The 26,337-nt window shown below is 46.0% G+C and overlaps 1 protein-coding gene across 1 annotated transcript; it reads left to right on the forward strand.

Moving 5' to 3' along the window:
* The first annotated feature begins 5,084 nt into the window (after positions 1-5,084).
* Positions 5,085-26,337, forward strand: MYL3 (myosin light chain 3). The gene is made up of 7 exons (XM_058830455.1): positions 5,085-5,289; positions 11,252-11,279; positions 18,177-18,326; positions 21,645-21,818; positions 22,512-22,589; positions 22,778-22,812; positions 25,768-26,337. Exons 1-6 carry the CDS (start codon positions 5,167-5,169, stop codon positions 22,804-22,806), a joined length of 582 nt encoding a protein of 193 aa, XP_058686438.1. The 5' UTR covers positions 5,085-5,166; the 3' UTR covers positions 22,807-22,812; positions 25,768-26,337.

The following is a 26,337-nucleotide window of genomic DNA, read 5'->3' on the forward strand; positions in this document are numbered from 1 at the left end:
TCCTCATCCGACATCTGTCAAGAACATCTGGGCCTGGAGAAGCCCCAAAAAATTCTCATTTTTGGGTCACAAACCTTCTAAAAATGGGGTTTTTTTATAAATTCTCTCGAGCTGTGGCTGTCTCCCAATTCCAAGGGCGGAATTCCTCAGCGGGGAAAAGCCGCGCGACGATTTTGGGGTTGGAAGGGGAACATCTTTGACGCGTCAAGCTCTGGTTAAAAGACGTCTGGAGACCTTCCAGGGATGTTTTGGAAGGGAGAATCGGAGTTGAAAATCCCGAATTAATCGGATTTTTACGTGGAGCAGAAATCCCAAAACGTTCCAGAGGGGGGAGGAATAAAAAGTCTGGAAACCGATGAGTTTTGGCCCCAAATAAAGGGATTTTAATCGCCCACAACGATATTCCATAGGAATTCCATGGGAATCCTTGGAAAAAGGGAGCTCCCATTCCCTCTCCAGTCTCCTTTCCCTGAGGGGGACTGTGGAAAAATGCAGGAAAAGGACGGGAATTGGGAGAAAATCTCATCCAGGTCCCTTTTTTCCATGAAATGTGGCTCCAGATATTTCCAGCCTGGGCTGTTCCCTGATTCCAGCCGACATTCCAGCGTCCAGACTTATCAAGGATCATGAGGCACTCTGTGGGCAGCATTCCCAAATTTTCAGGATCCAGATTTTGGAATGTTCTGTTTTCACTTCAATCCTAATTTTCTGCTCCTTAAATCCAGCTGGTTTTGGGGTTTATTTTTGGGTTTTGCGGGAAAAATGTCTCGCTGAGTCCTGGGGAAGCTTATCCTACCCCGAGGATCCCGGGAATTTCAGACAATTCCCAGTTATCCCAGCTTCTCCCGTGGGATTCTGGGATAACTCCTTGACACAGAAAAATTGAGGAGGAATCTCCACCCTCTGCCCCAAATCCAGGAAAAAAAAGGGATTTGGGGGCAGATTTGGGGTTTTTTTTGGGAGCTGCTGAGATCTCCCTGCAAGAGATGGATGAAGGATTTGGGAAAAGATTTGTCGGAAGGATTTCCAAGGAATATCTTGAATCCATGGAATTGCTCCCAGCAGAGGTTTGGTGCCTGCAAGGGTTAAAAATCCATCAGCTGCTTCCCCGGTTTGGGTGGATTTTGGGATATTTAAATCAACTTCAGAAATCTTGGAATCCTGCCGGGATTTTGGCCGTCCACGGATCCTCACCAGCAAACTCCCCAAAAATCCATGGAATTGCCCCGGGTTTAGGAGAGGAGCAGATGGGAGGAAACAAAATCAAATCCCAAAGGATTTAACCTTTTTTTATTTTTATTTATTGGGAATTTTTATCCAGAATTTTCCAATCCAAGCAGAAATGACTTCCCATAAAATCTCAGGATATGAAAACTTTTTGATGTTGACGCTTCCAGAATATTCTTTCCCATAAATATATAAAAACATCAAGGAGAAAATCTTGGATAATCTGGAATTTTGCCTGAAAATCCGACTGAGTTGATTCCCAGCCTTTTTTCCAACCATCTTTCCTATCATTTCTTTTTTTAGTAGGAAAAAACTGAGGATGGGGGGAAAAAAAAAATCCCAAATCAACCCTCACAGTGTGGCTGATTTGTGGGATTTGGGAAAGAAGGGAAATCTGATTTATTTTTGGGATTTGGGAAAGAAGGAAAATCTGATTTATGGGATTTGGGAGAGAAGGAAAATCTGATTTGTGGGATCTGGGAGAGAAGGGAAGTCTGATTTATTTATGGGATTTGGGAAAGAAGGGAAACCTGATTTGTGGGATTTGGGAAAGAAGTGGAATCTGATTTATTTTTGGGATTTGGGAGAGAAGAAAAATGTGATTTTTGGGATCTCGGAGAGAAGGGAAGTCTGATTTATTTATGGGATTTGGGAGAAGGAAAATCTGATTTTTGGGATTTGGGAGAGAAGGGAAGTGTCATTTATTTTTGGGATTTGGGGGAGAAGAGAAATCTGATTTATTTTTGGGATTTGGGAGAGAAAGGAAAGTCTGATTTATGGGATTTGGGAGAGAAGGGAAGTCTGATTTATTTTTGGGATTTGGGAAAGAAAGGAAACCTGATTTATTTGTGGGATTTGGGAGAGAAGGAAAATATCTGATTTGTGGGATTTGGGAGAGAAAGGAAATCTGATTTATTTTTGTGATTTGGGAGAGAAGGGAAACCTGATTTATTTTTGGGATTTGGGAAAGAAGGGAAACCTGATTTATTTATGGGATTTGGGAGAGAAGGAAATTCTGATTTTTGGGATTTGGGAGAGAAGGGAAATCTGATTTATTTATGGGATTTGGGAGAGAAGGAAAATATCTTATTTGTGGGATTTGGGAGAGAAAGGAAATCTGATTTTTGTGATTTGGGAGAGAAGGGAAGTCTGATTTATTTTTGGGATTTGGGAGAGAAGAAAAATGTGATTTTTGGGATCTCGGAGAGAAGGGAAGTCTGATTTATTTATGGGATTTGGGAGAAGGAAAATCTGATTTTTGGGATTTGGGAGAGAAGGGAAGTGTCATTTATTTTTGGGATGTGGGAGAGAAGGGAAGCTGATTTATTTTTGGGATTCGGGAGAGAAAGAAAACCTGATTTATGGGATTTGGGAGAGAAGGAAAATCTGATTTTTGGGATTTGGGATAGAAGGAAAGCCTGATTAATTTTTGTGATTTGGGAGAGAAGGGAAATCTGATTTATGGGATTTGGGAGAGAAGGAAACTCTGATTTATTTTTGGGATTTGGGAGAGAAGGAAACTCTGATTTATTTTTGGGATTTGGGAAAGAAGGGAAATCTGATTTATGGGACTTGGGAGAGAAGGAAAATCTGATTTGTGGGATCTGGGAGAGAAGGGAAGTCTGATTTATTTTTGGGATTTGGGAAAGAAAGGAAACCTGATTTATTTGTGGGATTTGGGAGAGAAGGAAAATCTGATTTTTGTGATTTGGGACAGAAGGGAAATCTGATTTATTTATGGGATTTGGGAGAGAAGGAAAATATCTGATTTTTGGGATTTGGGAGAGAAAGGAAATCTGATTTTTGGGATTTGGGAGAGAAGGGAAGTCTGATTTATTTTTGGGATTTGGGGGAGAAGAGAAATCTGATTTATTTTTGGGATTTGGGAGAGAAGGGAAATCTGATTTGTGGGATCTGGGAGAGAAGGGAAGTCTGATTTATTTTTGGGATTTGGGAAAGAAAGGAAACCTGATTTATTTTTGGGATTTGGGAGAGAAGGAAAGTCTGATTTTTGTGATTTGGGACAGAAGGGAAATCTGATTTATTTTTGGGATTTGGGAGGGAAGGCAAATCCATCCTTCCCAGTTTCTCTGGGCTCTTATCTGGCAGAGGTGGAGGTGACGATCCCGAGCTGCTGCTGGGATCCTGCTGGCATCTTAATGGCCTGAAGCTTTCCAGGGCTGTTTTCCATTCGGGAATGTGGCCTGGTGGCTTTTTTTAAATGTGTAAAACCCGTCCCTGTGGCTGCAGCTGATCCCAAATAATTCATTTTCACTGGAATTTTGCTGCTCTAAATGAGCAGAATCCGAAATTCCCTGGATCTGATTCCAGAGCTGCGGATTGAGGAGTTTATAGGGAGCGTGGTGAAACAAATCCCTGGGATTTCTCGGGATCTGTAAAAGCTCCCCCAATTCTCCAGGCACGACTCATTCCAATGCAGGAATTGGAGGGGAAAACTTTTCCAGGACGTGAAAACAAGGAATGATTCCTGTTATTTCTGTTGCTTTTCCCAATCCCTGGGAGTTTTCCAGGCCAGGCTGGAATACTTTGTTTTAATGGAAGGTGTCCATTGGCTTGGGATAAAGGAACTTCCAGGTCCTTCCAGCCCAAACCATTCCATGGATTCAGCGATCCCGTGGTTCTGCTTTTTCTGGATATCTCCAGCGTGCAGAGTTTGCAGGGATCCCTTTGGAATCACCAGAAACTTCCCTAATTCCTGTTGGGACAGAAAATAATGGGAAAATGGGAAAGAGAAACCTGCAGGAAAACCTTTCCAGTGGGGCTTTGAAGGAAATCTGGGAAGCAGGGGGAGGATCCAGAGGGCAGCAGAGCCGGGAAAAGCAGATTAAAGGGATATGGATTATGGATATCCGGGATGACATCCAAAGGAATTCCAAGAGATTTATGATTGAACCGATATTTATTGGAATTCCAGCCCGGATCCCCTCCCCAAAACACTGGGATTTGGTGGCTGCTTCCTTCCAGGTGTTTTGGGAAAATAAAAATCATCCAAGGAATGTGCAAGCGGCCCTGGGTCCTCCTGGAAACGAGCCGGGAATGGGAAACATCCTGGGAAAACGACATAAATCTGGGAATGATTCCCTGCATTTTGCTTCGAGGGGAAGCAAATCCAAGTTTTCCGATCCAAGCGAGTCTGGGATTAGGGAAGCTCCAAAGGGCCGCTCTTATCTCGGTCCTTGGGACAGGAATTTGGCACTCGAGTCCCTAAAAAGGCCTGGAAAATCCCAGCCCTGAGGATGCTGCCCCTTCCCTGCGTGGCCGCCTTTTCCCTGCTCCCGGATGCCTTTTCCTCAAAGCAATCCAGGATTTTTGGGTCCCTTCCCGGGAGAAGGGCAGCGTGTGATCCGAGGGAGGAATTCTGCCCGCGCCAGCTGACACCGTGCGGATGCTTGAGCTTCCCTAAAGCCGCATCCTCGGCTCTAAATATAAACCCGGGCTTATCTTTGCATGACAAAGGCCAGGGGGGCCGTCCAGGCTGGAGAAGGGAGCTGGGAATGTCACTCAGGAGCTGGGAATGTCACTCGGGAGCTGGGAATGTCACACGGGATGGCCCTGGCCAGGGTCAAAGCCAAGGGAGCACCTGGATCGTGACCCAGCCTCCCCCTGCTCCCCGCACGGCAAAAATGTTTGAGCCGGCGCCAGGCTCGGCCTAAACCCCCCCAAAATCTCTTTTCCATGGAAGTGTTAATTGGGAACAATGCCGGATCCAAGGGCAGGATCCAAAATAGCCGGGGCCAGTCTTGTCCTTTTATAGCCGTGCCCCCATTGTGAGCTCCGGCGTGGGACGGCTCGGGGAGGGACAAGGCGGCACTTCCAGAGGGGATAAAAACCCACCCCAGGCCGGGAATTCTCCTGCGGCAGCTCCTCTCTTTCCCAGCCTTTCCCAGCCTTTCCCAGCCTCTCCTTCCCAAATCAGCCATGGCTCCCAAGAAGCCCGAGCCTAAGAAGGCCGAGCCTAAGAAGGAAGAGCCCAAGCCGGCGCCTAAACCGGCGGAGCCGGAGCCCAAGAAAGAAGTGGAATTTAACCCGGCTTCGGTCAAAGTAGGTGGAGGTGGAGCTGGATCCCGGGAATTGGGATCCTGAAAAATCAGCTGGGAATTGGGTTTGTGCCGAAAGGGAAATGTTCTGTGAGGGGTAAACGCTGCGAGGCACGGGAGGATGTCTTAGCGTGGCACTGTGCTTTGGGAATTGTCCTTTGGGAATTGTCCCATGGGAATTATCCTTCGGGAAAAAATTCCTTTGGGAATTGTCCCATGGCAAAAAGGGTTTTCCTTTGGGAATTGTCCTTTGGGAAAAAGGGTTGTTTTTTGGGAATTGTCCCTTGGGAATCATCCTTTGGGAATTATCCCTTGGGAATTGTCCTTTGGGAATTGTCCTTTGGGAAAAAGGGTTTTCCTCTGGGAATTATCCCTTGGGAAAAAGGGCTGTCCTTTGGGAATTTTCCCCTGGGAATTATCCTTTGGGGAAAAAGGGTTGTCATTTGGGAATTGTCCTTCGGGAAAAAGGGTTTTCCTTTGAGAATTGTCCCTTGGGAATTGTCCTTTGGGAACTGTCCCCTGGGAAAAAGGGTTGTCCTTTGGGAATTGTCCTTTGGGAATTGTCCCATGGGAAAAAGGGTTTTCCTTTGGGAATTGTTCTTTGGGAAAAAGGGTTGTCCTTTGGGAATTGTCCTTTGGGAATTGTCCCTTGGGAATTGTCCTTTGGGAATTGTCCTTTGGGAAAGGGCACTGCCTCTGGAAAAAGAAGAGCAGCTTTGCAGGATCTCTTTTTTTGTGGGAATTTGGAGCAGAGAATCCCAGAATCAGGGAATCCCAGAATCCTGGAATGGTCTGGATTAGGACAGACCTTAAATCCCATCCAACTCCATGGGCAGGGACATTCCCACTGTCCCAGGTGGATCCAATCCCCATCCAGCCTGGCCTTGGGCACTTCCAGGGATCCAGGGGCAGCCACAGCTGCTCTGGGAATTCCATCCCAGCCAGGAATTCCTTCCCAATATCCCATCCAAGCAGTGGGAGCCATTCCCTGTGTCCTGTCCCTCCATCCCTTGTCCCCAGTCCCTCTCCAGCTCTCCTGGAGCCCCTTCAGGCCCTGCAAGGGGCTCTGAGCTCTCCCTGGATCCTTCCCTTCTCCAAGCTGGACATTCCCAATGGATAAATATCTCTGGCTCCTCAAAGAGCAGTTTCCCCTCAGGAAAACGTGGGAATTCCATGAGACAGGGAATCAGTTGCTTTTTCTCCTCATTGGTTAAATCCTTCTGCTCTTCCACGTGGGACCAAGCTCAGGATTTGGGACAAGGGAAGCACTGGAAGGGCCTTTTCCTTCCTGGAATCCCAAATTCCCTGTAAATCCTGCTGGGACAAGCAGTGATCTGTAACACACCAAGGAATGAAATCCCAAGGAATTCAGTTTCGGGGAAGTTTTGAAGGGAATGACTCCGGAGTTGGTGCTCCCAGAGCAATTCCGTGACCTTGGGGAAGAGGTTTGTGACAGGATCCAGCTCTCTCTGTGCTCAACATTCCAGAGCTGGAAAAGGACAGGGACAAAGGGAATCACTTCCCTGGGAGGCACAGGGGGGACACCGTGACTTTGTGGGAATATCCACTGGGATTCTGGGATGATTTGGGATCAAGGATGAGCTGCCATTAAAAAAAAATCCCCCCCCAGAAAAAAAAACATCTCCCTTTTTTAATCAAAACAATTCCGTGCTCTGCAAATTTTATTTTTATCCTGGGAAAAAAAATCAATTCCTGCATTTTTAAGAATGACTCTGCACAATTATTTGGGAAAATTCTTTCTTTTTTTTTTAATGGAAATTTTGATTTTCCCCCTTTGGCACCATTTGGAATGATGAAGGTTACGTACAATAGAAATATTCCATAAATTCCGGAGTTCTGATCCCGTTTTTAAGGTGCTAAAATTTCCTCGGGAATTCCCAAATAATGAACAAATCCCAATCCAGTGCTGCTGTGAGAGCATCCCTTCAACTCTGCAGGGAATATCCCATTCCCAAATATTGGATCAGGGAAATTGGGAAACACGGGGTTGGAGTCTGGGGCATTTTTTTCCCAACCTCTTGGAAAAGGGAGGGGATATTTCCTAGAGAAGTTTTTCTGGGAATTCTTTAATTTGATCAGGAATTTCCTTGTCGGTTTATGCAAATTCCTGCTCCATAAATCCAGCTCTGCTGGAGCCCCGAATCCCTTCCCAATGTTTGGAAAATTGGGTTGAAATTCTCCAAATATCCCAAATTTCTGCACTGCAGGATGAAATCCATTCCCATTTCCATCATCTTTTTCATAATTTCCTTAATTTTTATCCATGATGGACAAAAAAGTCGGAAAAACAACCTTGTATCCAAACAAAATGTTTCAAAATCCATCTTTTTTTTTAATGGGAATATCTCAAATGATTTCTATTTATTCCTGGATTTCATTGGTCATGTTTGGAATTTTGAGATTCTTTTTTTAACCACTGGAAAGTCTCAAAATCAAACTATTCCTGGGGTAGGGAAAGGTGCCCCTTGTAGAATATTCCTGCTTCTCCCAGTCCTGATAACGATCCCAGGATTTTCTTTGGCGCCTGGAATTTTTTCGGATATTCCCAATTTTTTTTCTCTTTTTTTTTTTCTTTTTGGTCTGTTTTTTGTGTCAGTTGGGTCGCCAATTCCAGGGGCCTAAATGTGGGATCCATCCCTTATCCAAAGCCATCATCCCAAATTTTTTTGGCGATTCTCACACGCCCATTCCCGTTGGATTTGATCCAACACTCCAAAATTTCCGGCTTTCCAAAGGTTTCCCGAATTTCCGAGCGCGGGTGCAGTTGGATGTTGTTTGCAGCTCATCCAGAAACGTTTTGGGGGATTTGTTTCTGCCTTTTCCAGAAGAGTTGGGCTCATTCCTTGGATTTGTTTTTTTTAAGGAAGTGTTTTTCTAGGATGATCCCTGAACTTTTTATTTTGAGGAATAAATTGTCCTGAAAAGATTTGGTTACAAAAAAAAAAATAAAAATTTGTCTTTTCCAAACATTTAAGTCATTCCCACCTGGAAGCTCTTTAATTTTCCCAGGAATATATTTTGCTTCCGTGAAAAAGAATCTGAAATCCAGGATTGATTTAGGATTTTTTAAGGACACGGAAAGTGGGAACGGCTCCTTTAACCACGGGAAAAGGGGTCAGCGGATCGAAATCCTCAATAAAGAACAGGGAGAAAATCCCTGGAAGTTCATCCCTTGGGACGGCGCCAAACTCCGGTGTCCGGGTGGACTGAGTCACCCCTGGGAGAGGCGGAGCCGGGATAAAGGGGGATGAGACGGGAATTCGGGAATTTGGGTGCCGGCATTTCAGCGGCTAAAGTTGGAATGAGGTGACGTTGTTCCAGGTCTGGTGACTGGGATAAAAAATCCACGTGGAGACCTGGAAGGGAGGTGGTTTTCCATAGGGAGTTATCCGTGGTGGTCGCGTTTTCCGTGCTTTCCTGGGGAAAATGTTATTTTTGGGGAGCCTTGGGATCTCAAGGCTGCGTGGAATCTGTTGTCCCTGGAAATCCCTGGAAAGGAAAAGTTTCTTTTTTTTTTTTTTTTTCTGTGTGGAAAGATGGAAAAGTATCCGGGGAAAACTGGGAGCAGCCAGGGGAAACGGGGCACCCGGAATGGTGAATCCTGCTGGATTTCATCTCTGGAGATTGGAGCATTCCAGGGGCAGAAGGAGCTGCACCTGAGGCTGGGAAAAGGGAATGGGAAAAATCCCGTTCCCTTGGGATGAACAAATTGATTTGGGGGAGTTTTTCTCGGGAGAGATGGATTGAATCATTCCGTTAAATCCCAACCCAGGGATGGAAAAATTCCATGGGATAATTCCAACTGCCAGGCCCCAGCCAGTCCCCTCCATCCTCGGGCTCTTCTGGCTCCTGAAAAATCCAGATCCAGGAGCTCTTGGAAATATTCCGGCTTTTGTCTTGGAACTGTCCTGAGAAATAAACAGGGATGAGCTGCCCAAGGGGCACCGGGATAACGGGATAAATGGGATAACGGGATAATGGGATAACGGGATAACGGGATAATGGGATAACGGGGTAAAATGGGAAAATGGGATAACGGGATAATGGGATACTTGGATAATGGGATAACGGGATAATGTGGTGACAGGAGAGCTCTGCCTTTGCTTCCCGACTAAAATTTCCCTGTGGAAAATGCTAGAATCCCAGGAATTTTGGGTTAAATGGGACCTTAAGGATCATCCCAATCCACCCCTGCAATGGCAGGGACACTTCCCATCATCCCAAACCGCTCCAAGTTCCATCCAACCCAGCCTTGGGCACTTCCAGGGATCCAGGGGCATCCACAGCTTCTCTGGGAATTCCATCCCAGCTCCTCCCCACCCTCCCAGCCAGGAATTCCTTCCCAATATCCCATCCATCCCTGCCCTCTGGAATTTTAAGTGCAGACCGGAAATAAGGAATAATTCTGTGGGATTTTTATGCAGCAGCGACCCCTGCGTGACCTTGACAATTTTCCTATTCCTGAAATATTTCGCTTTGGAATCCAAGCTGGAATTAAGGGTTGATTCCTGGTTTTGCCCCCTTTTCCTTTGGAGCTCTTGGAGACTGGATCAATGCTCATCCCAGGGCGCTGGAGGAGTTTTATCTCCATCCGAATGCCCGTGGAAAGCGATGGGAGAGGGGATGATGGGAATGTTGTGGATTAACTGGATTGAAAAGGTTTTAGTGCAAGGAAAAAAAAAACCCCACACAACGGCGAAACTCAAACGTAACCTCAACCTCGGGATCCCGATCCCGATGGTTTTCCTGGCCTCCTTCCCAATCCTGCGTTTCTGTCTCCTGAACCAGCGACCCGAGGGAACGGGAAAAACCTCCCCAAAACAACAACAAAACCCCACAAAAACCCCTCAACAAACGAAATCAATGAAAAACCCCCTAAAATCCAACCTCCTCTTCCTCCCAATCCCTGCCGTTCATCCCCGGGTTCCTCAGTGTCCTATGAAAAACCAGGAATGTTGTTTGGCTCTTGGAAAGGCTCCGCTGTCGGAACGCTTCCCCCGGCCCCGCTCCCGCCTGCCGGGTGAGAACAGATTTATTAATAGGGCTGATGTCAGGCTCAGCCTCAGCGCGGAGTGACGGGGTTTATTGGGATCGAGAAAAATTCCGGGAGATTGGAAGCCGTGAATGACGTCAGAGGGGCCAAGGGTGGAGTTAATCCCCCCTGGAGCCTCCAGGGCAAAATCAGGGAAAGAATCCGGAGGCATCGGGATCCAGCTGATGCCATCAGGTGATGATTCCCTGAAGGATGGAGATGAGGGAAGCTGGGATCACGCCGATGGAAAGGTTTGGGTTTGGATCCTCACGGAATGTGTGGCGTTGTCTGTAGGTCAGGGCAGGACAAAAAAATGGGAATTTCTCTGTCTCCCATACGGATTTGGACCAAACCCCACCCTTGGGGAGAGGGAGGCTGGGATTGGAATGTCCTGGCTTGGAAACCTTCATTCCCAACGGGAAAAAATGCCAGGGAAAACTCATTTTCCCTTCTGCTGGGATATTTCCCACAACCAAAATCCCAAGGGAAGCCATCCCAGTGTCCCTCCCAGGAAAAGGGGGAATGTGGAGTCATGGATCCATTTGAGGGCGTAAAAATCCTCAAAGATCATCAGATCCAAGAATTAATCCAGCGCTGCCGAGGCTGTCGCTGTCCCCAGGTGCCACATCCCGATGGATCTAAAATCCCTCCAGGAATGGTCCTGGGCAGCTGGGCCAGGCCTGGAAAACCTTTTCTGGGAAGATTTTTTCCCAATATCCAACCTGAACCTCTCCTGTGGGCGAGTGTCCGAGGCCGGGAAGGGCTTGGAGCAACCTGGGATAGTGGGAGGTGAATCCTTCATGGACCTCCTGACCCCGCCGGGATCATAAAACGGAGATGGAACCGATTTCTTCTTATCTGCATCCTTCTTCCCTCCTTATCACTTCTCTTATCTTGTTTTTGTCTCTTCTAGGTGGAATTCAGCCCCGACCAGATCGAAGGTGAGGAAGATTTTTCTCTCCTGGGTTCAGTAAATCCAACCCTGGGAAGTGCTGGGATGAGCAGGGCTGGGATATTGGAAGAACTTCGGGAAGGCTGAGCTTGAATTCCTGGTTTCTCTTCCACTCCTCCTCAAAATCCTTCCCTCCGAAAGAAAAGCGGGGAATTTGTGTCCCATTTCCAGCAGCTGCACCCCCAACCCAGCCCAAAGACAGGTTTTTCTTCAGGAAAAACCCACAGATATCGATATTTTCAAAGGAAAACCCTCAATTCTCCCTCAGGAAATTTTTCCTGCCTCCCCTCAGAACTTGGTGTGTTCCAGCTCTCCCGAATCCAGCACGTAACTCCAGGCGTGGAATTTCTTTATCCTTTCAAAGCCAAACATCGGCATTCATTTCCAAACCCTTTGTGGCAGCTCGAGAAACTGATCCCAAAACCTCCTGCCTGAAGCCCTGGGAACCCTGGGGCCGCAGCTGTCGCCTTCTCCCTCAAAAATCAGCCTGGTTTTATGGGAAAATGGATGGATGGGATCAAACATCTGGCAGGATTTGCCGTTGCTCTTTAAACCCTTGGGATCAGGGTTAATTAGAACAGGTTAATTAAATTGATCTGAGAGGAGAGATGTGTAATTATCACCTCCCTTTGTCTTTCCCTGCTGAGCCGAGGAGGATCCCGGTGTCTCAGGAAGGTTGGATTTCCCAATTTCCCAAAGCAGTAGGAATCCCATCCTCTGGGTTGGATATTCCTTCCCTTCCCTTCCCTTCCCTTCCCTTCCCTTCCCTTCCCTTCCCTTCCCTTCCCTTCCCTTCCCTTCCCTTCCCTTCCCTTCCCTTCCCTTCCCTTCCCTTCCCTTCCCTTCCCTTCCCTTCCCTTCCCTTCCCTTCCCTTCCCTTCCCTTCCCTTCCCTTCCCTTCCCTTCCCTTCCCTTCCCTTCCCTTCCCTTCCCTTCCCTTCCCTTCCCTTCCCTTCCCTTCCCTTCCCTTCCCTTCCCTTCCCTTCCCTTCCCTTCCCTTCCCTTCCCTTCCCTTCCCTTCCCTTCCCTTCCCTTCCCTTCCCTTCCCTTCCCTTCCCTTCCCTTCCCTTCCCTTCCCTTCCCTTCCCTTCCCTTCCCTTCCCTTCCCTTCCCTTCCCTTCCCTTCCCTTCCCTTCCCTTCCCTTCCCTTCCCTTCCCGCACCTTCCCTTCCCGCACCTTCCCTTCCCTTCCCTTCCCGCACCTTCCCTTCCCTTCCCGCACCTTACCTTCCCTTCCCTTCCCTTCCCTTCCCTTCCCTTCCCTTCCCTTCCCTTCCCTTCCCTTCCCTTCCCTTCCCTTCCCTTCCCTTCCCTTCCCTTCCCTTCCCTTCCCTTCCCTTCCCTTCCCTTCCCTTCCCTTCCCTTCCCTTCCCTTCCCTTCCCTTCCCTTCCCTTCCCTTCCCTTCCCTTCCCTTCCCTTCCCTTCCCTTCCCTTCCCTTCCCTTCCCTTCCCTTCCCGCACCTTCCCGCACCTTCCCGCACCTTCCCGCACCTTCCCGCACCTTCCCTTCCCGCACCTTCCCTTCCCTTCCCTTCCCTTCCCTTCCCTTCCCTTCCCTTCCCTTCCCTTCCCTTCCCTTCCCTTCCCTTCCCTTCCCTTCCCTTCCCTTCCCTTCCCTTCCCTTCCCTTCCCTTCCCTTCCCTTCCCTTCCCTTCCCTTCCCTTCCCTTCCCTTCCCTTCCCTTCCCTTCCCTTCCCTTCCCTTCCCTTCCCTTCCCTTCCCTTCCCTTCCCTTCCCTTCCCTTCCCTTCCCTTCCCTTCCCTTCCCTTCCCTTCCCTTCCCTTCCCTTCCCTTCCCTTCCCTTCCCTTCCCTTCCCTTCCCTTCCCTTCCCTTCCCTTCCCTTCCCGAACCTTCCCTTCCCTTCCCTTCCCTTCCCTTCCCTTCCCGCACCTTCCCGCACCTTCCCGCACCTTCCCGCACCTTCCCGCACCTTCCCTTCCCTTCCCTTCCCTTCCCTTCCCTTCCCTTCCCTTCCCTTCCCTTCCCGAACCTTCCCTTCCCTTCCCTTCCCTTCCCTTCCCTTCCCTTCCCTTCCCTTCCCTTCCCTTCCCTTCCCTTCCCTTCCCTTCCCTTCCCTTCCCTTCCCTTCCCTTCCCTTCCCTTCCCTTCCCTTCCCTTCCCTTCCCTTCCCTTCCCTTCCCTTCCCTTCCCTTCCCTTCCCTTCCCTTCCCTTCCCTTCCCTTCCCTTCCCTTCCCTTCCCTTCCCTTCCCTTCCCTTCCCTTCCTTCCCTTCCCTTCCCTTCCCTTCCCTTCCCTTCCCTTCCCTTCCCTTCCCTTCCCTTCCCTTCCCTTCCTCCTTCCCTTCCCTTCCCTTCCCTTCCCTTCCCTTCCCTTCCCTTCCCTTCCCTTCCCTTCCCTTCCCTTCCCTTCCCTTCCCGCACCTTCCCTTCCCTTCCCTTCCCGCACCTTCCCGCACCTTCCCTTCCCTTCCCGCACCTTCCCTTCCCGCACCTTCCCTTCCCGCACCTTCCCTTCCCTTCCCGCACCTTCCCTTCCCGCACCTTCCCTTCCCGCACCTTCCCTTCCCTTCCCTTCCCTTCCCTTCCCTTCCCTTCCCTTCCCTTCCCCTTCCCTTCCCTTCCCTTCCCTTCCCTTCCCTTCCCTTCCCTTCCCTTCCCTTCCCTTCCCTTCCCTTCCCTTCCCTTCCCTTCCCTTCCCTTCCCTTCCCTTCCCTTCCCTTCCCTTCCCTTCCCTTCCCTTCCCTTCCCTTCCCTTCCCTTCCCTTCCCTTCCCTTCCCTTCCCTTCCCTTCCCTTCCCTTCCCTTCCCTTCCCTTCCCTTCCCTTCCCTTCCCTTCCCTTCCCTTCCCTTCCCTTCCCTTCCCTTCCCTTCCCTTCCCTTCCCTTCCCTTCCCTTCCCTTCCCTTCCCTTCCCTTCCCCAATTCCTTCCTCAACTCCTTCCTTCCCAAATTCCTTCTCCTTTTTTCCCAAGGAAAAGGTCGTGTGGAACAAAAAGATTCCCTGAAAGGATTCCTGGATATTTTTGCCCCCAAAATGTTGCTCCAGGACAAGAGCTGATGCTCTGGGGTGAATTCCACCCCCATTTTTACATGGGGTTTTACATTTCATCCCTCGTGGCAAAGTCCTCTGGGATCCCTGGATTTGGGCCTCTCCAGCTCCCGGAATTTCTGGGAAGGGAGGGAAAAGGGAGCTGTTCCAGGCGGGCAGAGAGGCAGCAATTAGGGAATCCGAAAATATCCTGCCGGAGGTTTCCTGGCCAGAGGGAGGGCGAAGGACACCGAGGTGGTTTTGGAGCTTGGACGGGAATTTCGTGGAGTCAGCAAACACAAATGAAAAGATTAAAACTAAGGGAGGGAAAAAGAAAAGGAACAAACCCGTTGGAAATCTGAGCCTGAGTCAGGAATTTTGCTGGATTGGGAATCTTTGGGAGATGGTGCTCAGCGCTCGGGGGTGATGGATGAGGAGCTCAGGGAGGTGGGAATATTTCCCGTTATTCCTGACCCGCGAGCCCCAGGAAAGGAGCTGGGAAGGGAATCTCTGCCCCCATTCCACAGCCTGCAAGAATCCCAGGAAAATCCACGATTGCCCTCTGCTGGAATGAGGGGCTGGAAAGGGATCGGGGCTCTGCCCAGGGACAGGAGGGAAAAATCCAGGAGAGGGAGGGAAATTCCAGGAGGAAAGAGGAGAGTGGGAAGAATAAAATACAAGGGAACGTTAATTAGTCCCAAATGAGAAAGCTCAGTCTTGTCTGGAAGTGTTGGATGAGGAAGGAAATGAGGAAAATTGGAGTGGAATGATCAAAATGGAAAGGGAGGGAGAGAGGAGAATCCAGGAAAAATCCAGGAAAATCCAGGGAAAATCAAAATGGAAAGGGAGGGAGAGAGGAGAATCCAGGAAAAATCCAGGAGAATCCAGGGAAAATCAAAATGGAAAGGGAGGGAGAGAGGAGAATCCAGGAAAAATCCAGGAGAATCCAGGGAAAATCAAAATGGAAAGGGAGGGAGAGAGGAGAATCCAGGAAAAATCCAGGAAAATCCAGGGAAAATCAAAATGGAAAGGGAGGGAGAGAGGAGAATCCAGGAAAAATCCAGGAAAATCCAGGGAAAATCAAAATGGAAAGGGAGGGAGAGAGGAGAATCCAGGAAAAATCCAGGAGAATCCAGGGAAAATCAAAGAAGGGAGGACAGAGGGAAAGAAGAAAAGGAAAAAGAGGGAGATGGGATGAAGAGAGGGAATTGGGGAAGATGGGGAAAATCTGGAGTGCAGGGTGTGTGGATGAATGGTGGAATAAATCAGGATTTAGGGAAAAGAGGATGATATCCTGGAGTTTGGAAAAGTGGGAAGGAAATAAAGGCGGAAAAGTAGCGGCAGATCCAGGGGTTTAAAGCCAAAAGGATTTCTGTGATCAGCTGTGGATGGTGCCCCGGGAAGTCGAGGATAACAGGGAAGTTAAAGGATAAAGGATAAAATTAAAGGATAAAGGATAAAGGATAAAGGATAAAGGATAAAGGATAAAGGATAAAGTTAAAGGATAAAGAATAAAGTTAAAGGGTAAAGGATAAAGTTAAAGGGTAAAGGATGAAGTTAAAGGATAAAGTATAAATGATAAAGGATAAAGGATAAAGGATAAAGGATAAAGGATAAAAGATAAAGGATAAAGGATAAAGGTAAAGGATAAAGATAAAGAATAAAGGATAAATGATAAAGGATAATTGATAAAGGATAAAGGATAAAGGATAAAGGATAAAGGATAAAGAATAAAGAATAAAGGATAAAGGATAAAGGATAAAATTAAAGGATAAAGGATAAAGAATAAAGGATAAAGTTAAAGAATAAAGGATAAAGGATGAAGGATGAAGTTAAAGGATAAAGGATGAAGTTAAAGGATAAAAGATAAAGTTAAAGGATGAAGTTAAAGGGTAAAGGATAAAGAATAAAGGATAAAGGATAAAGTTAAAGGATGAAATTAAAGGGTAAAGGATAAAGAATAAAGGATAAAGGGTAAAGGATAAAGGATAAAGGATAAATGATAAAGGATAAAGTTAAAATATAAATTATAAAGGATGAGGGATAAAGGATAAAGAATAAAGGATAAAGGATGAAGTTAAAGGATAAAGGATAAAGGATAAAGGATAAAGGATAAAGGATAAAGGATAAAGGATGAAGTTAAAGGATAAAGGATAAAGGATAAAGGATAAAGGATAAAGGATAAAGTTAAAGGATAAAATTAAAGGATAAAGGATGAAGGTAAAGGGTAAAGGATGAAGTTAAAGGATAAAGGGTGAAGTTAAAGGATAAAGGATGAAGTTAAAGGATAAAGGATGAAGTTAAAGGACACCGGGCTGTTGCTGCTGCTCCCTGGGCTGCTCCTCTGACCCTGCGATTCCAGCAGGGAAAGGAGAGCCTGAGGAGCTGGAGTGTGTGGGGAAATCTGTGCTGGATCCTGCACTGACTCCATGAGAATCATGGAATTGTTCTGTTTGGAAAAGATCCTGAATAACACTGATCCCAACACTGCCAGGTCCAACATCCAACGTCCTCAAGGACCACATCTGTGTGAAATCAGTGGTGGGAAGGAGAACCTGTCCCGTGGGAATGCTCCCACCGGGATCCTGCTCCTCACAGCAGTGAGGGACTCCATCTGGGGAGGTGGGAAACCTCTGAAGGGAATTTTTCCAGCTCCACACAGGAGATCTGGCCTGGTCCTGCTTCCTGAGGGAAAAGCAAACCCTGTTCCCTGGATCCCACCCTGGAGGCACCTCTGGGGTGTCCAGCCCTGGCTCCTCAGCACAGCAGGGACAGGAGCTCCTGGAGCTCAGGAAGGGTCTGGAGCACCTCCGTGTCCAGGAAAGGCTGAGGGAGCTGGGGCTGCTCAGCCTGGAGAGGAGCCCCAGCTGAGAGGGACCCTCAGCCCTGGCTGTCCCAGGCTGTCCCTGGCTGTCCCTGGCTGTCCCAGGCTGTCCCTGGATGTCTCTGGCTGTCCTTGGTTTTCCCTGGCTGTCCCTGGTTGTCCCTGAGTGCCCCTGAGTGTCCCTGAGTGTCCCTGGCTGTCCCAGGCTGTCCCTGAGTGTCCCTGGCTATCCCTGGCTGTCCCTGGCTGTCCCAGGTTGTCCCTGTGTCTGTCCCTGGGTGCAGGCAGGGTCAGAGCAGGGCCAGGTTCTGCTCCAGGCCCAGCAATGGCACCAGAGGAACGGGCAGGGACCGATCCCAGGAATTCCCCCGGCACAGGAGGCAGAACTTGTGCCCTGGGCAGTGCCCAGCCCTGAGCAGAGCCCAGAGAGGCTGTGGAGTCTCCCTGAGCGGGGATATTCCAGAATTATCGGGATGTCATCCTGAGCCCTGTGCTCTGGGACGGCCCTGCTGGAGCAGGATCCACTCTGGTCCCTTCCAGCCTGACCCATTCTGGAATTCTGGGATCAGGTTTTCCATACACCTTCACCCTCCCCCACCAATTCACTGCTTGTTGGGTGATAATCCTGGTATTTTTTCCTGGAATCTCTCATTTCCAGCTCCTTGAGGTGCTCCTGGAGCTCCGGGCGCTGGCTCGGTGCTCTCCAAGTATCCAGAGTTTTATCCAAGATCCGCTTCTCCGGATGAGCAGAGCTGCTGTTGAATCCTGGCCCTTCCTGAGGAGCTGGAAAGCTCCCAAGGCTGATTGCTCCTGTTTTCCACACTTTCCGATGTTAACTGAGACGGAAATACCACGGGAGAAGCATTTTGACCTCCCCGATTCCATTCCCCGGTGGAAGCGGAAAACCCAAGGAAGGAGGAACGCAAACATCAGAGATAACAAAGCTCATCCAGATTTTTCCCAAACCGCAAAACCAAACGGTCAGGCGGTCACTGAGGGAAAAATCCCGATAGGATTTATCTCCATCCCAGGGAGCGTGGAATGAATTTCTCCTGACCTTTTTTCCCTTCCAGAATTTAAGGAAGCGTTTTCCCTCTTCGACCGGACCCCCAAGTCGGAGATGAAAATCACCTACGCCCAGTGTGGAGACGTCCTGAGGGCTCTGGGGCAGAACCCGACCCAGGCTGAGGTCATGAAATTGCTTGGCAGACCCAAACCTGAAGGTTGGTTTCCAATCTGTCACCGATTTATCAGCTCTGGGATGAGAATGTATTTTGTACATTCAGTAATTCATATTACAGATGATTTAAATAATTTTAATCTCCTATAATATTAATTATGCATCTTAATAAGGCCTTGATTGCTGAAAAAGTATTATTTCCTACGTGTATTTTAATGATTTTTCACATTCATAAAAAAACCCCAAATATCTCACCTTTAATTACAGAAAAAAAGGGGGGGAGCAGAGGCTATGCCTCAGAAGTATAAAAACCTTATATATCTTAAATTTTTGAGAAAAAAAGCATAAAAAATTATATATATACTGCGAATTTTATGAACAGTTCTTTCTGAACAGTTCTACAAAATCAACTCTGCCAATTATCAGGCATTCTTCTAACAGCACTCAAGTGAAGTTGGGAGAAAATCCCTTGGTTCTAGTCAAAAATCCCAAAAGAAGATAAATCAAAAATCCATTTCAATTAACAACCTGGCCTCCTCTGTCCGTTTTGGGAAAGGGAAATCCCAAATTTATTCCTGAAGGAGATGAGGTCTCCGTTTTCTGGGTGTGGAGTAGCTCAGGATACAGAACAGCCTCCGAAAGGGAGGAAGAATTGATCTGGAAATCAAGATTATTGTCCCAAATCGAAGGGAATTAATTAATTTAACAGCCCTGGGCATCAATGGGTTTTAAAATGATGATTTTTTGCCTTTTGAAGTTGAATTTATGGAGGAATTCAGGAGTTTTTCCTAAAAACATGGATGTTTCCAGCACATCCAGAGAAACAAAGGGATAACCTGGATGTAAGGACATGGATTGTTCCACAAGAGCTTGGTGGGAAAATCTGTAATGATTGCAGTGGTATCCTTCTGTATTCCATGTTTTCCATGTATTTCCATGTTCTTCTCTCCCTTTATCCAACTTTTATCCCCACAGTTCTGTGATCGTGGATATTCCATGGTTTAATTCCCAACTCTCCCAGAATCCTCCCAAATTTCCATTTCCAGGCTCTTCTCTTCCTTAACCTGGAATTCATCCTGACAGTTCTTCCCTCACAGTGAATATTCCATGGTTTAATTCCCAAATCTCCCAGAATCCTCCTAAACCTTCCTTTCCAGGCTCTTCTATCCTTATTCCAATGTTTATCCCCACAGATCTGCGACCCCATGCTGGATATTCCATGGTTAAATTCCCAAATCTCCCAGAATCCTCACAAACTTCCATTTCCAGGCTCTTCTCTCCCTTTATCCAAGATTTATCCCCACTGGCCTCACAGTGGATATTCCATGGTTATTCCCAACTTTCCCAGAATCCTCCCAAACTTCCATTTCCAGGCTCCTCTCTCCCTTTATCCAACGTTTATCCCCACAGATCTTCCACCCCATGCTGGATATCCCACAGTTCATTCCCAAATCCTCCCAAACTTCCATTTCCACCCGCTTTTCTTCCTTAACCTGGAATTCATCCCCACAGTTCTTCCCTCACAGTGGATATTCCATGGTTAATTCCCAAATCTCCCAGAATCCTCCTAAACTTTCCTTTCCAGGCTCTTTTATCCTTAATCCAATGTTTATCCCCACAGATCTTCCACCCCATGCTGGATATTCCATGGTTTAATTCCCAACTCTCCCAGAATCCTCCCAAACTTCCATTCCCACCTTCTTTTCTTCCTTAACCTCAATTCATCCCCACAGTTCTTCCCTTGCTGAGGATATTCCATGGTTATTCCAAACTTTCCTTTCCATGCTCTTCTCTCCCTTTATCCAACATTTATCCCCACAGATCTTCCACCCCATGCTGGATATCCCACAGTTCGTTCCCAACTTTCCCAGAATTCCTCCAAACTTCCATTTCCAGGCTCTTCTCTCCCTTTATCCAACGTTTATCCCCACAGATCTTCCACCCCATGCTGGATATTCCATGGTTAATTCCCAACTTTCCCAGAATCCTCCCAAATTTCCATTCCCACCTTCTTTTCTTCCTTAACCTGGAATTCATCCCCACAGTTCTTCCCTCACAGTGGATATTCCATGGCTTAATTCCCAACTCTCCCAGAATCCTCCCAAACTTCCATTTCCAGGCTCTTCTGTCCCTTAATCCAACATTTATCCCCACAGATCTTCCACCCCATGCTGGATATTCCATGGTTTAATTCCCAAATCTCCCAGAATCCCTCCAAACTTCCATTTCCACCCTCTTCTATCCCTTAATCCAATGTTTATCCCCACTGGCCTCACAGTGGATATTCCATGGTTATTCCCAACTCTTCCAGAATCCTCCCAAACTTCCATTTCCAGGCTCCTCTCTCCCTTTATCCAATGTTTATCCCCACAGATCTTCCACCCCATGCTGGATATTCCATGGTTAATTCCCAAATCTCCCAGAATCCTCCCAAATTTCCATTTCCAGGCTCCTCTCTCCCTTTATCCAATGTTTACCCCCACAAATCTTCCACCCCTTGCTGGATATCCCACAGTTCATTCCCAAGTTTCCCAGAATCCTCCCAAACTTTTCTTTCCAGGTTCTTCTGTCCCTTAATCCAAAGGTTCTTCTGTCCCTTAATCCAACATTTATCACCACTGGCCTCACAGTGGATATTCCATGGTTATTCCCAACTCTTCCAAAATCCTCCCAAACTTCCATTTCCAGGCTCTTCTCTCCCTTTATCCAACGTTTATCCCCACAGATCTTCCACCCCATGCTGGATATTCCATGGTTAATTCCCAACTTTCCCAGAATCCTCCCAAACTTCCATTCCCACCTTCTTTTCCTCCTTAACCTCAATTCCTCCTCACAGTTCTTCCCTCACAGTGGATATCCCATGGTTAATTCCCAACTCTCCCAGAATCCTCCCAAACTTCCATTTCCATGCTCTTCTATCCCTTAATCCAACATTTATCCCCACAGATCTTCCTCCTCATGCTGGATATTCCATGGTTTAATTCCCAGCTCTCCCAGAATCCCTCCGAACTTCCATTTCCACCCTCTTCTATTCCTTAATCCAATGTTTATCACCACTGGCCTCACAGTGGATATCCCATGGTTAATTCCCAAATCTCCCAGAATCCTCCCAAATTTCCATTTCCAGGCTCTTCTCTTCCTTTATCCAACGTTTATCCCCACAGATCTTCCACCCCATGCTGGATATTCCATGGTTAATTCCCAAATCTCCCAGAATCCTCCCAAACTTTCCTTTCCAGTCTCTTCTCTCCCTTTATCCAATGTTTTTGCCCACAGCTCTTCCCTCACAGTGAATATTCCATGGTTAATTCCCAAATTTCCCAGAATCCCTCCAAATTCCCTTTCCCCCCGTGTTTTCCAGAGATGAATTCCAAGATGATCGACTTTGAGACCTTCCTGCCCATGCTCCAGCACATCGCCAAGACCAAGGACACCGGAACCTACGAGGATTTCGTGGAAGGGCTCCGGGTGTTCGACAAGGAGGGGAACGGGACGGTGATGGGAGCCGAGCTCCGCCACGTCCTGGCCACGCTGGGTGAGGAAAAACTTCCCTTGGGAATTTCCATCCCTCCCTCTTTTCCCTTCGTGTTTTATTTCTCCGATAAACATCTCATTTCCACCGCCGTAAAACGATCCCGAAATTTCCAACCCCGCCCATTCCCTCGGTTTGGTTCCGCTTGGCCAAAACGAAGCCAGAGAATCCAAATATTTAAATCATCAAATGAAATTTCACGAAATCCATCACTGATCCATGCCTGAGATCCCAAACCTGACCTTGGAATCTTCCAGAACCTCCATCTCCGAGGGGAACTGAGTTTTTGCTGAGAGTATTTTCATCACGACTTGGTTAAAACCGACCCAAACCTTCAAGATTTGGCACTTAGACCAAGTTTATTCTTAGGAAAATGAGTTTTTCCCATAATATCCTGTTGGTTTCCATATTTTTCCCGTCTTTCTGGATTTGGGATCAAATTCACTCTCAGATTTGCATCCAGATTTGGGTCAACTTTGGAATTTGGATCAAGTTTGCAACTCCGAGAGGAGCTTTTCCCATGGTCGGCACCCCAAACTCCCCCCAGGAGAAACCTCCCCCCTCTCCTCTATTTGTGTTCCTCAGGAGATTCCTAAATTCCTAAATCCGGGATTTTGATCCCTGGTTTTCCCTAATTTTGATCCCTAAATTCCTAAATCCGGGATTTTGATCCAGGGATTTTTGTTTTCCACGCAGGGGAGAGGCTGACTGAGGAGGAAGTGGACAAACTGATGGCTGGCCAGGAAGACGCCAACGGCTGCATCAACTACGAAGGTGCCTGGGATCCCTAAATTTTTAAAATATTCCCAAGAAACTTGAAATCCGTGGAAAAAACGGGGCAAAAATTCCAATTTTTAGCCCAACCTTGCATCTATATTTAGTCACCTGATAAACCCCGTCTGTGAGAGGTTGATGATGTTTTCCGTGGGATAACTGATCCTTCTTTCCCTCTCTTTTCCCAGCTTTTGTGAAGCACATCATGGCTAACTGAGGCCAGGTGAGTCTCCTCCCGGATTTCCGAGCCCTCCTTCCTTTAGGATTTCCTGGAAACTCCCAAGAAGGAATATTTCCCATACAAATCCCTGCTCCCAGACTCCTAAAAAAAGCAAGGAATTAGAGCTGAGCCAATGGGAGAGGGGAGAAAAAACAGGAGGGAAAGAGATAAGAAGGAATCAGGAATCACCTCTGTGAAATGTAGAGACATTTCTCTATTCAATTCTTTAAAAGATACATCAATCCTATTTGATATTGACAGAAAAGCTTCCAAATGTCCCTGAGAAAGCAAAAAATTTGTAAAAAATTAAGTAGAAAGTAGAAAAATTTTAAATTCATCACTGAGGTGAAAATATAGATTTTATATATATAAAATCTATTGCATTAAATATATTATATTATATTATATTATATTATATTATATTATATTATATTATATTATGTTATGTTATGTTATGTTATGTTATGTTATGTTATGTTATGTTATGTTATGTTATATTATATTATATTATATTATATTATTCTATTATATATAATAGAATTATATTATAATAATATAATATTATATATATTATACATAATATATACTATTATATATTATATAATATATATAATGATATAATAATTATGTTTTATATAATAAATATTATATTTATTATTATATGTATTATTATATTATATTATATTATATTATATTATATTATATTATATATATAATATATTATGATATATTATATATTATATATAATAATATAATAATTATATAGTATCTATAATATATTATATTTATGATATGATATGATATGATATGATATGATATGATATGATATGATATGATATTATATTATATTATATTATATTATATTATATTATATTATATTATATTATTTATTATATTAATCTATTCTAGGGTTTCACACATGGAGTAAAGACAGAGGAAAAAAGGGTGTAATTTTTAATCCTTCTACTTTCTTCTCCATAATTCTGCAGTTTTTGGGAGCACAAAGAATGATTGGTTTAGAGTTAGTCGCAGTTTTAATTACATAATTAATTAATAAGATATAAAAACAATACACTTGTTGATAGTTAATGAGTGAAAATAGAAATAAAGGTGAAGCAGCCGCGTGGTTTGGGGCCATTTTTTACCATCAGAGCAAAATGAGCCAGTTTGTGGTGAATTTGTGCAGAAAGTCTGGATGGACCTGCCAAGTTTTTTAATAAAACTTCTAATAAACACAAGATTTATTTAATTTTAAATATTAATTTTAATTTTATTTAATTTTAAGATTTTAATGAGCCCGGGAGTTTTCTTCTAATAAGGACTGAGATAAGTGAGACACCCCACGAGGGAGGATCCCAAGAGAATTCAGCCCAAGAGAGGCTGAGAGAGACTGGAGAAAATTCCAGTATAATTAGTATAATTAGTATAATTAGTGGTTTTCCACAAATCCGCCTCCCGACAATGGATTGGTTTTCCAGGAAAAAGCCGGACTTTTATCCGGCACGTCCAAACCACGGCACCACCGAGGGTTTCTCCGTCTCGCCCTCACAAAGGAGCTGGGTTTTATTCCCAGGATTTCCTGGCTGGGTTTATCCCGGTTTTACTGGAAAAGGCTCCCGCTGCCTTTCCCCGCCATTCCCAGGTTTTCTCATCCCTTGGGGAAGGACTCGACCGATCCATCTGTTCTGATTTCCCGGGAAAAGCTGCGCTGGGATTTGGTCCGGACCTTTTGTTTGTTTTTAGTCTTTCCCCTCGGCTCCGGTTTATTTTTAAGCCCGGCTTTGGTTTGGTTTTGGAGCTGAGCTGGCTGTGCTGTGGTGACTTCTGATTCTGGGTTAAGTGGGAGTCACATCCCGGTTTTTCGGGAATTCTGTTCCAAGATATAATTTAACAAAATGTAAATAAACTAAAAAAAAACCCAAACTCAATTTAGTTTGGGTTTTTTTCCCTTTATTTCTATTTTTTCCTTTTAGAATCCATTTTTTTTTCCCCTTAAGGCATTTACCTTTGAACCTGGAATTTTCCTTAAGGAATTTTCCTTAATGAATTTATCTTTGAACCTGGAATTTTCCAACTGGTTCCCAGTTTTTCACACCAAAGATCAGGAACGATTTTTTTTTAGGATCCATTTTTTTTCCTTTAAGGCATTTACCTTTGAACTTGGAATTTTCCAACTGGTTCCCAGTTTTTGATACCAAAGTAATCCCAATCCATGGTCCCTGCCTGTTTTTTCGGGATATTTTCCATCCTTAATCCAAACCCACTGACGGAAAATTCCCGTTCCGATGGGAACCGACTTTTTCCACCAGAGAAGACAAACGAGCGCGGAAAACCGGGAAGCTGGAAAACCGGGATAGGATTGGGAAGCAAATTGATTTTTAATCAATTGGATTGATTAATCAATTGGTTTGGAAAGGTGATGATGGAAGTTTGCGATTCCCAGGAAACCAACATTCCTGGGATTTGCCGATGAGTTTGGGTGGCATCATCCACTGGGGACGATCATTCCAGCCCTGCCACGGGGCTTGGAATATTTCGGGAAAGACAAAGGGAATGGGATCTCCATCCTGGAAGGAGCAAAGGTCCTTTGCCACAGGATTTGAACTCGGTGGGAATCTGGAGCTGAGCCCAAAAATTCGGGAACGGCTCCGTCTCTTGGCCATTCCCGCGGGATGGAGGGAAGGAAAAGCTGCGTCTCCGTCCCGGGATGAAACTGGGCCTTTCCTCCCGATTTCCTGAGGGAATTGGGAATATTTTATCGGGAATTTTCTGACCTGGATTGGCTCCAGGTGTCAGGGACTGCTTCCCGTGTTTCCTCCATCGCTGGGATTTTGGGATTTTGGGATGATTCCCGGTGTTTTGGCAGCTCTCGTTGTTGATGAGTTGAGGATGATCCCTGGGGGAATTGTTTGTTCCTTTTATTTTCCTCAAATTCCTAAAAATATCTTTATCTTCCAGGACAAGAGAAGCACCAGGAATTCCGGATACCGGCCTCGGATTTCCACCTGCTGGAATTTCTCCTTGTTTTTCAGCCCCGATTCCCATTCCAGAGCTCCGAAATGTGCCTGAATCCCAAAAAATATTTGGATATTTTTGTTTAGTTCGCCTTGTTCCTCCATGGGAAAAGGGTGGATCCTGCGGAGATCCAACGGAAAAAACTGGAATGTGCACCAGGAATCCCCGGGAATTTCTTTAGGATGAAGGATACAAACAGAAATACAAAACTGAGGAAAAGGGAGGAATTCTTTTCATGAATAAATCGATTAAAAAAATCCCTTTTCCCATCCCAAAATTCACCTTTTCCCTGTGTTTATGGGACACCGGTGTAAAAATCCCAGGAATATCCTTCATTCTTAGGGAAAACCTGTGGAATTCCCAGAAATTAGCAACAAACAAAACCTCACTGATGGTTTTTTTTTCCCTCCTCTGGATGACGGAAAATTAAAGACATAAAAACAAAACAAAAAAAAACCTAAAAAAAAATTAAAGCAAAATTTGCTCAAATCCATCTTTTCTCCATGAGGATTC

Source organism: Poecile atricapillus, chromosome 2, assembly GCF_030490865.1.
Source record: "Poecile atricapillus isolate bPoeAtr1 chromosome 2, bPoeAtr1.hap1, whole genome shotgun sequence".
Taxonomy (NCBI): Eukaryota; Metazoa; Chordata; class Aves; order Passeriformes; family Paridae; genus Poecile; species Poecile atricapillus.

Coding starts and splice junctions, on each gene's coding strand:
- MYL3 (XM_058830455.1), top strand. CDS start 5,167: ATGGCTCCCAAGAAGCCCGAGCCTAAGAAGGCCGAGCCTAAGAAGGAA. Junction 5,290..11,251: donor TTAACCCGGCTTCGGTCAAA/GTAGGTGGAGGT, acceptor TGTCTCTTCTAG/GTGGAATTCAGCCCCGACCA. Junction 21,819..22,511: donor CCACGTCCTGGCCACGCTGG/GTGAGGAAAAAC, acceptor TTTTCCACGCAG/GGGAGAGGCTGACTGAGGAG.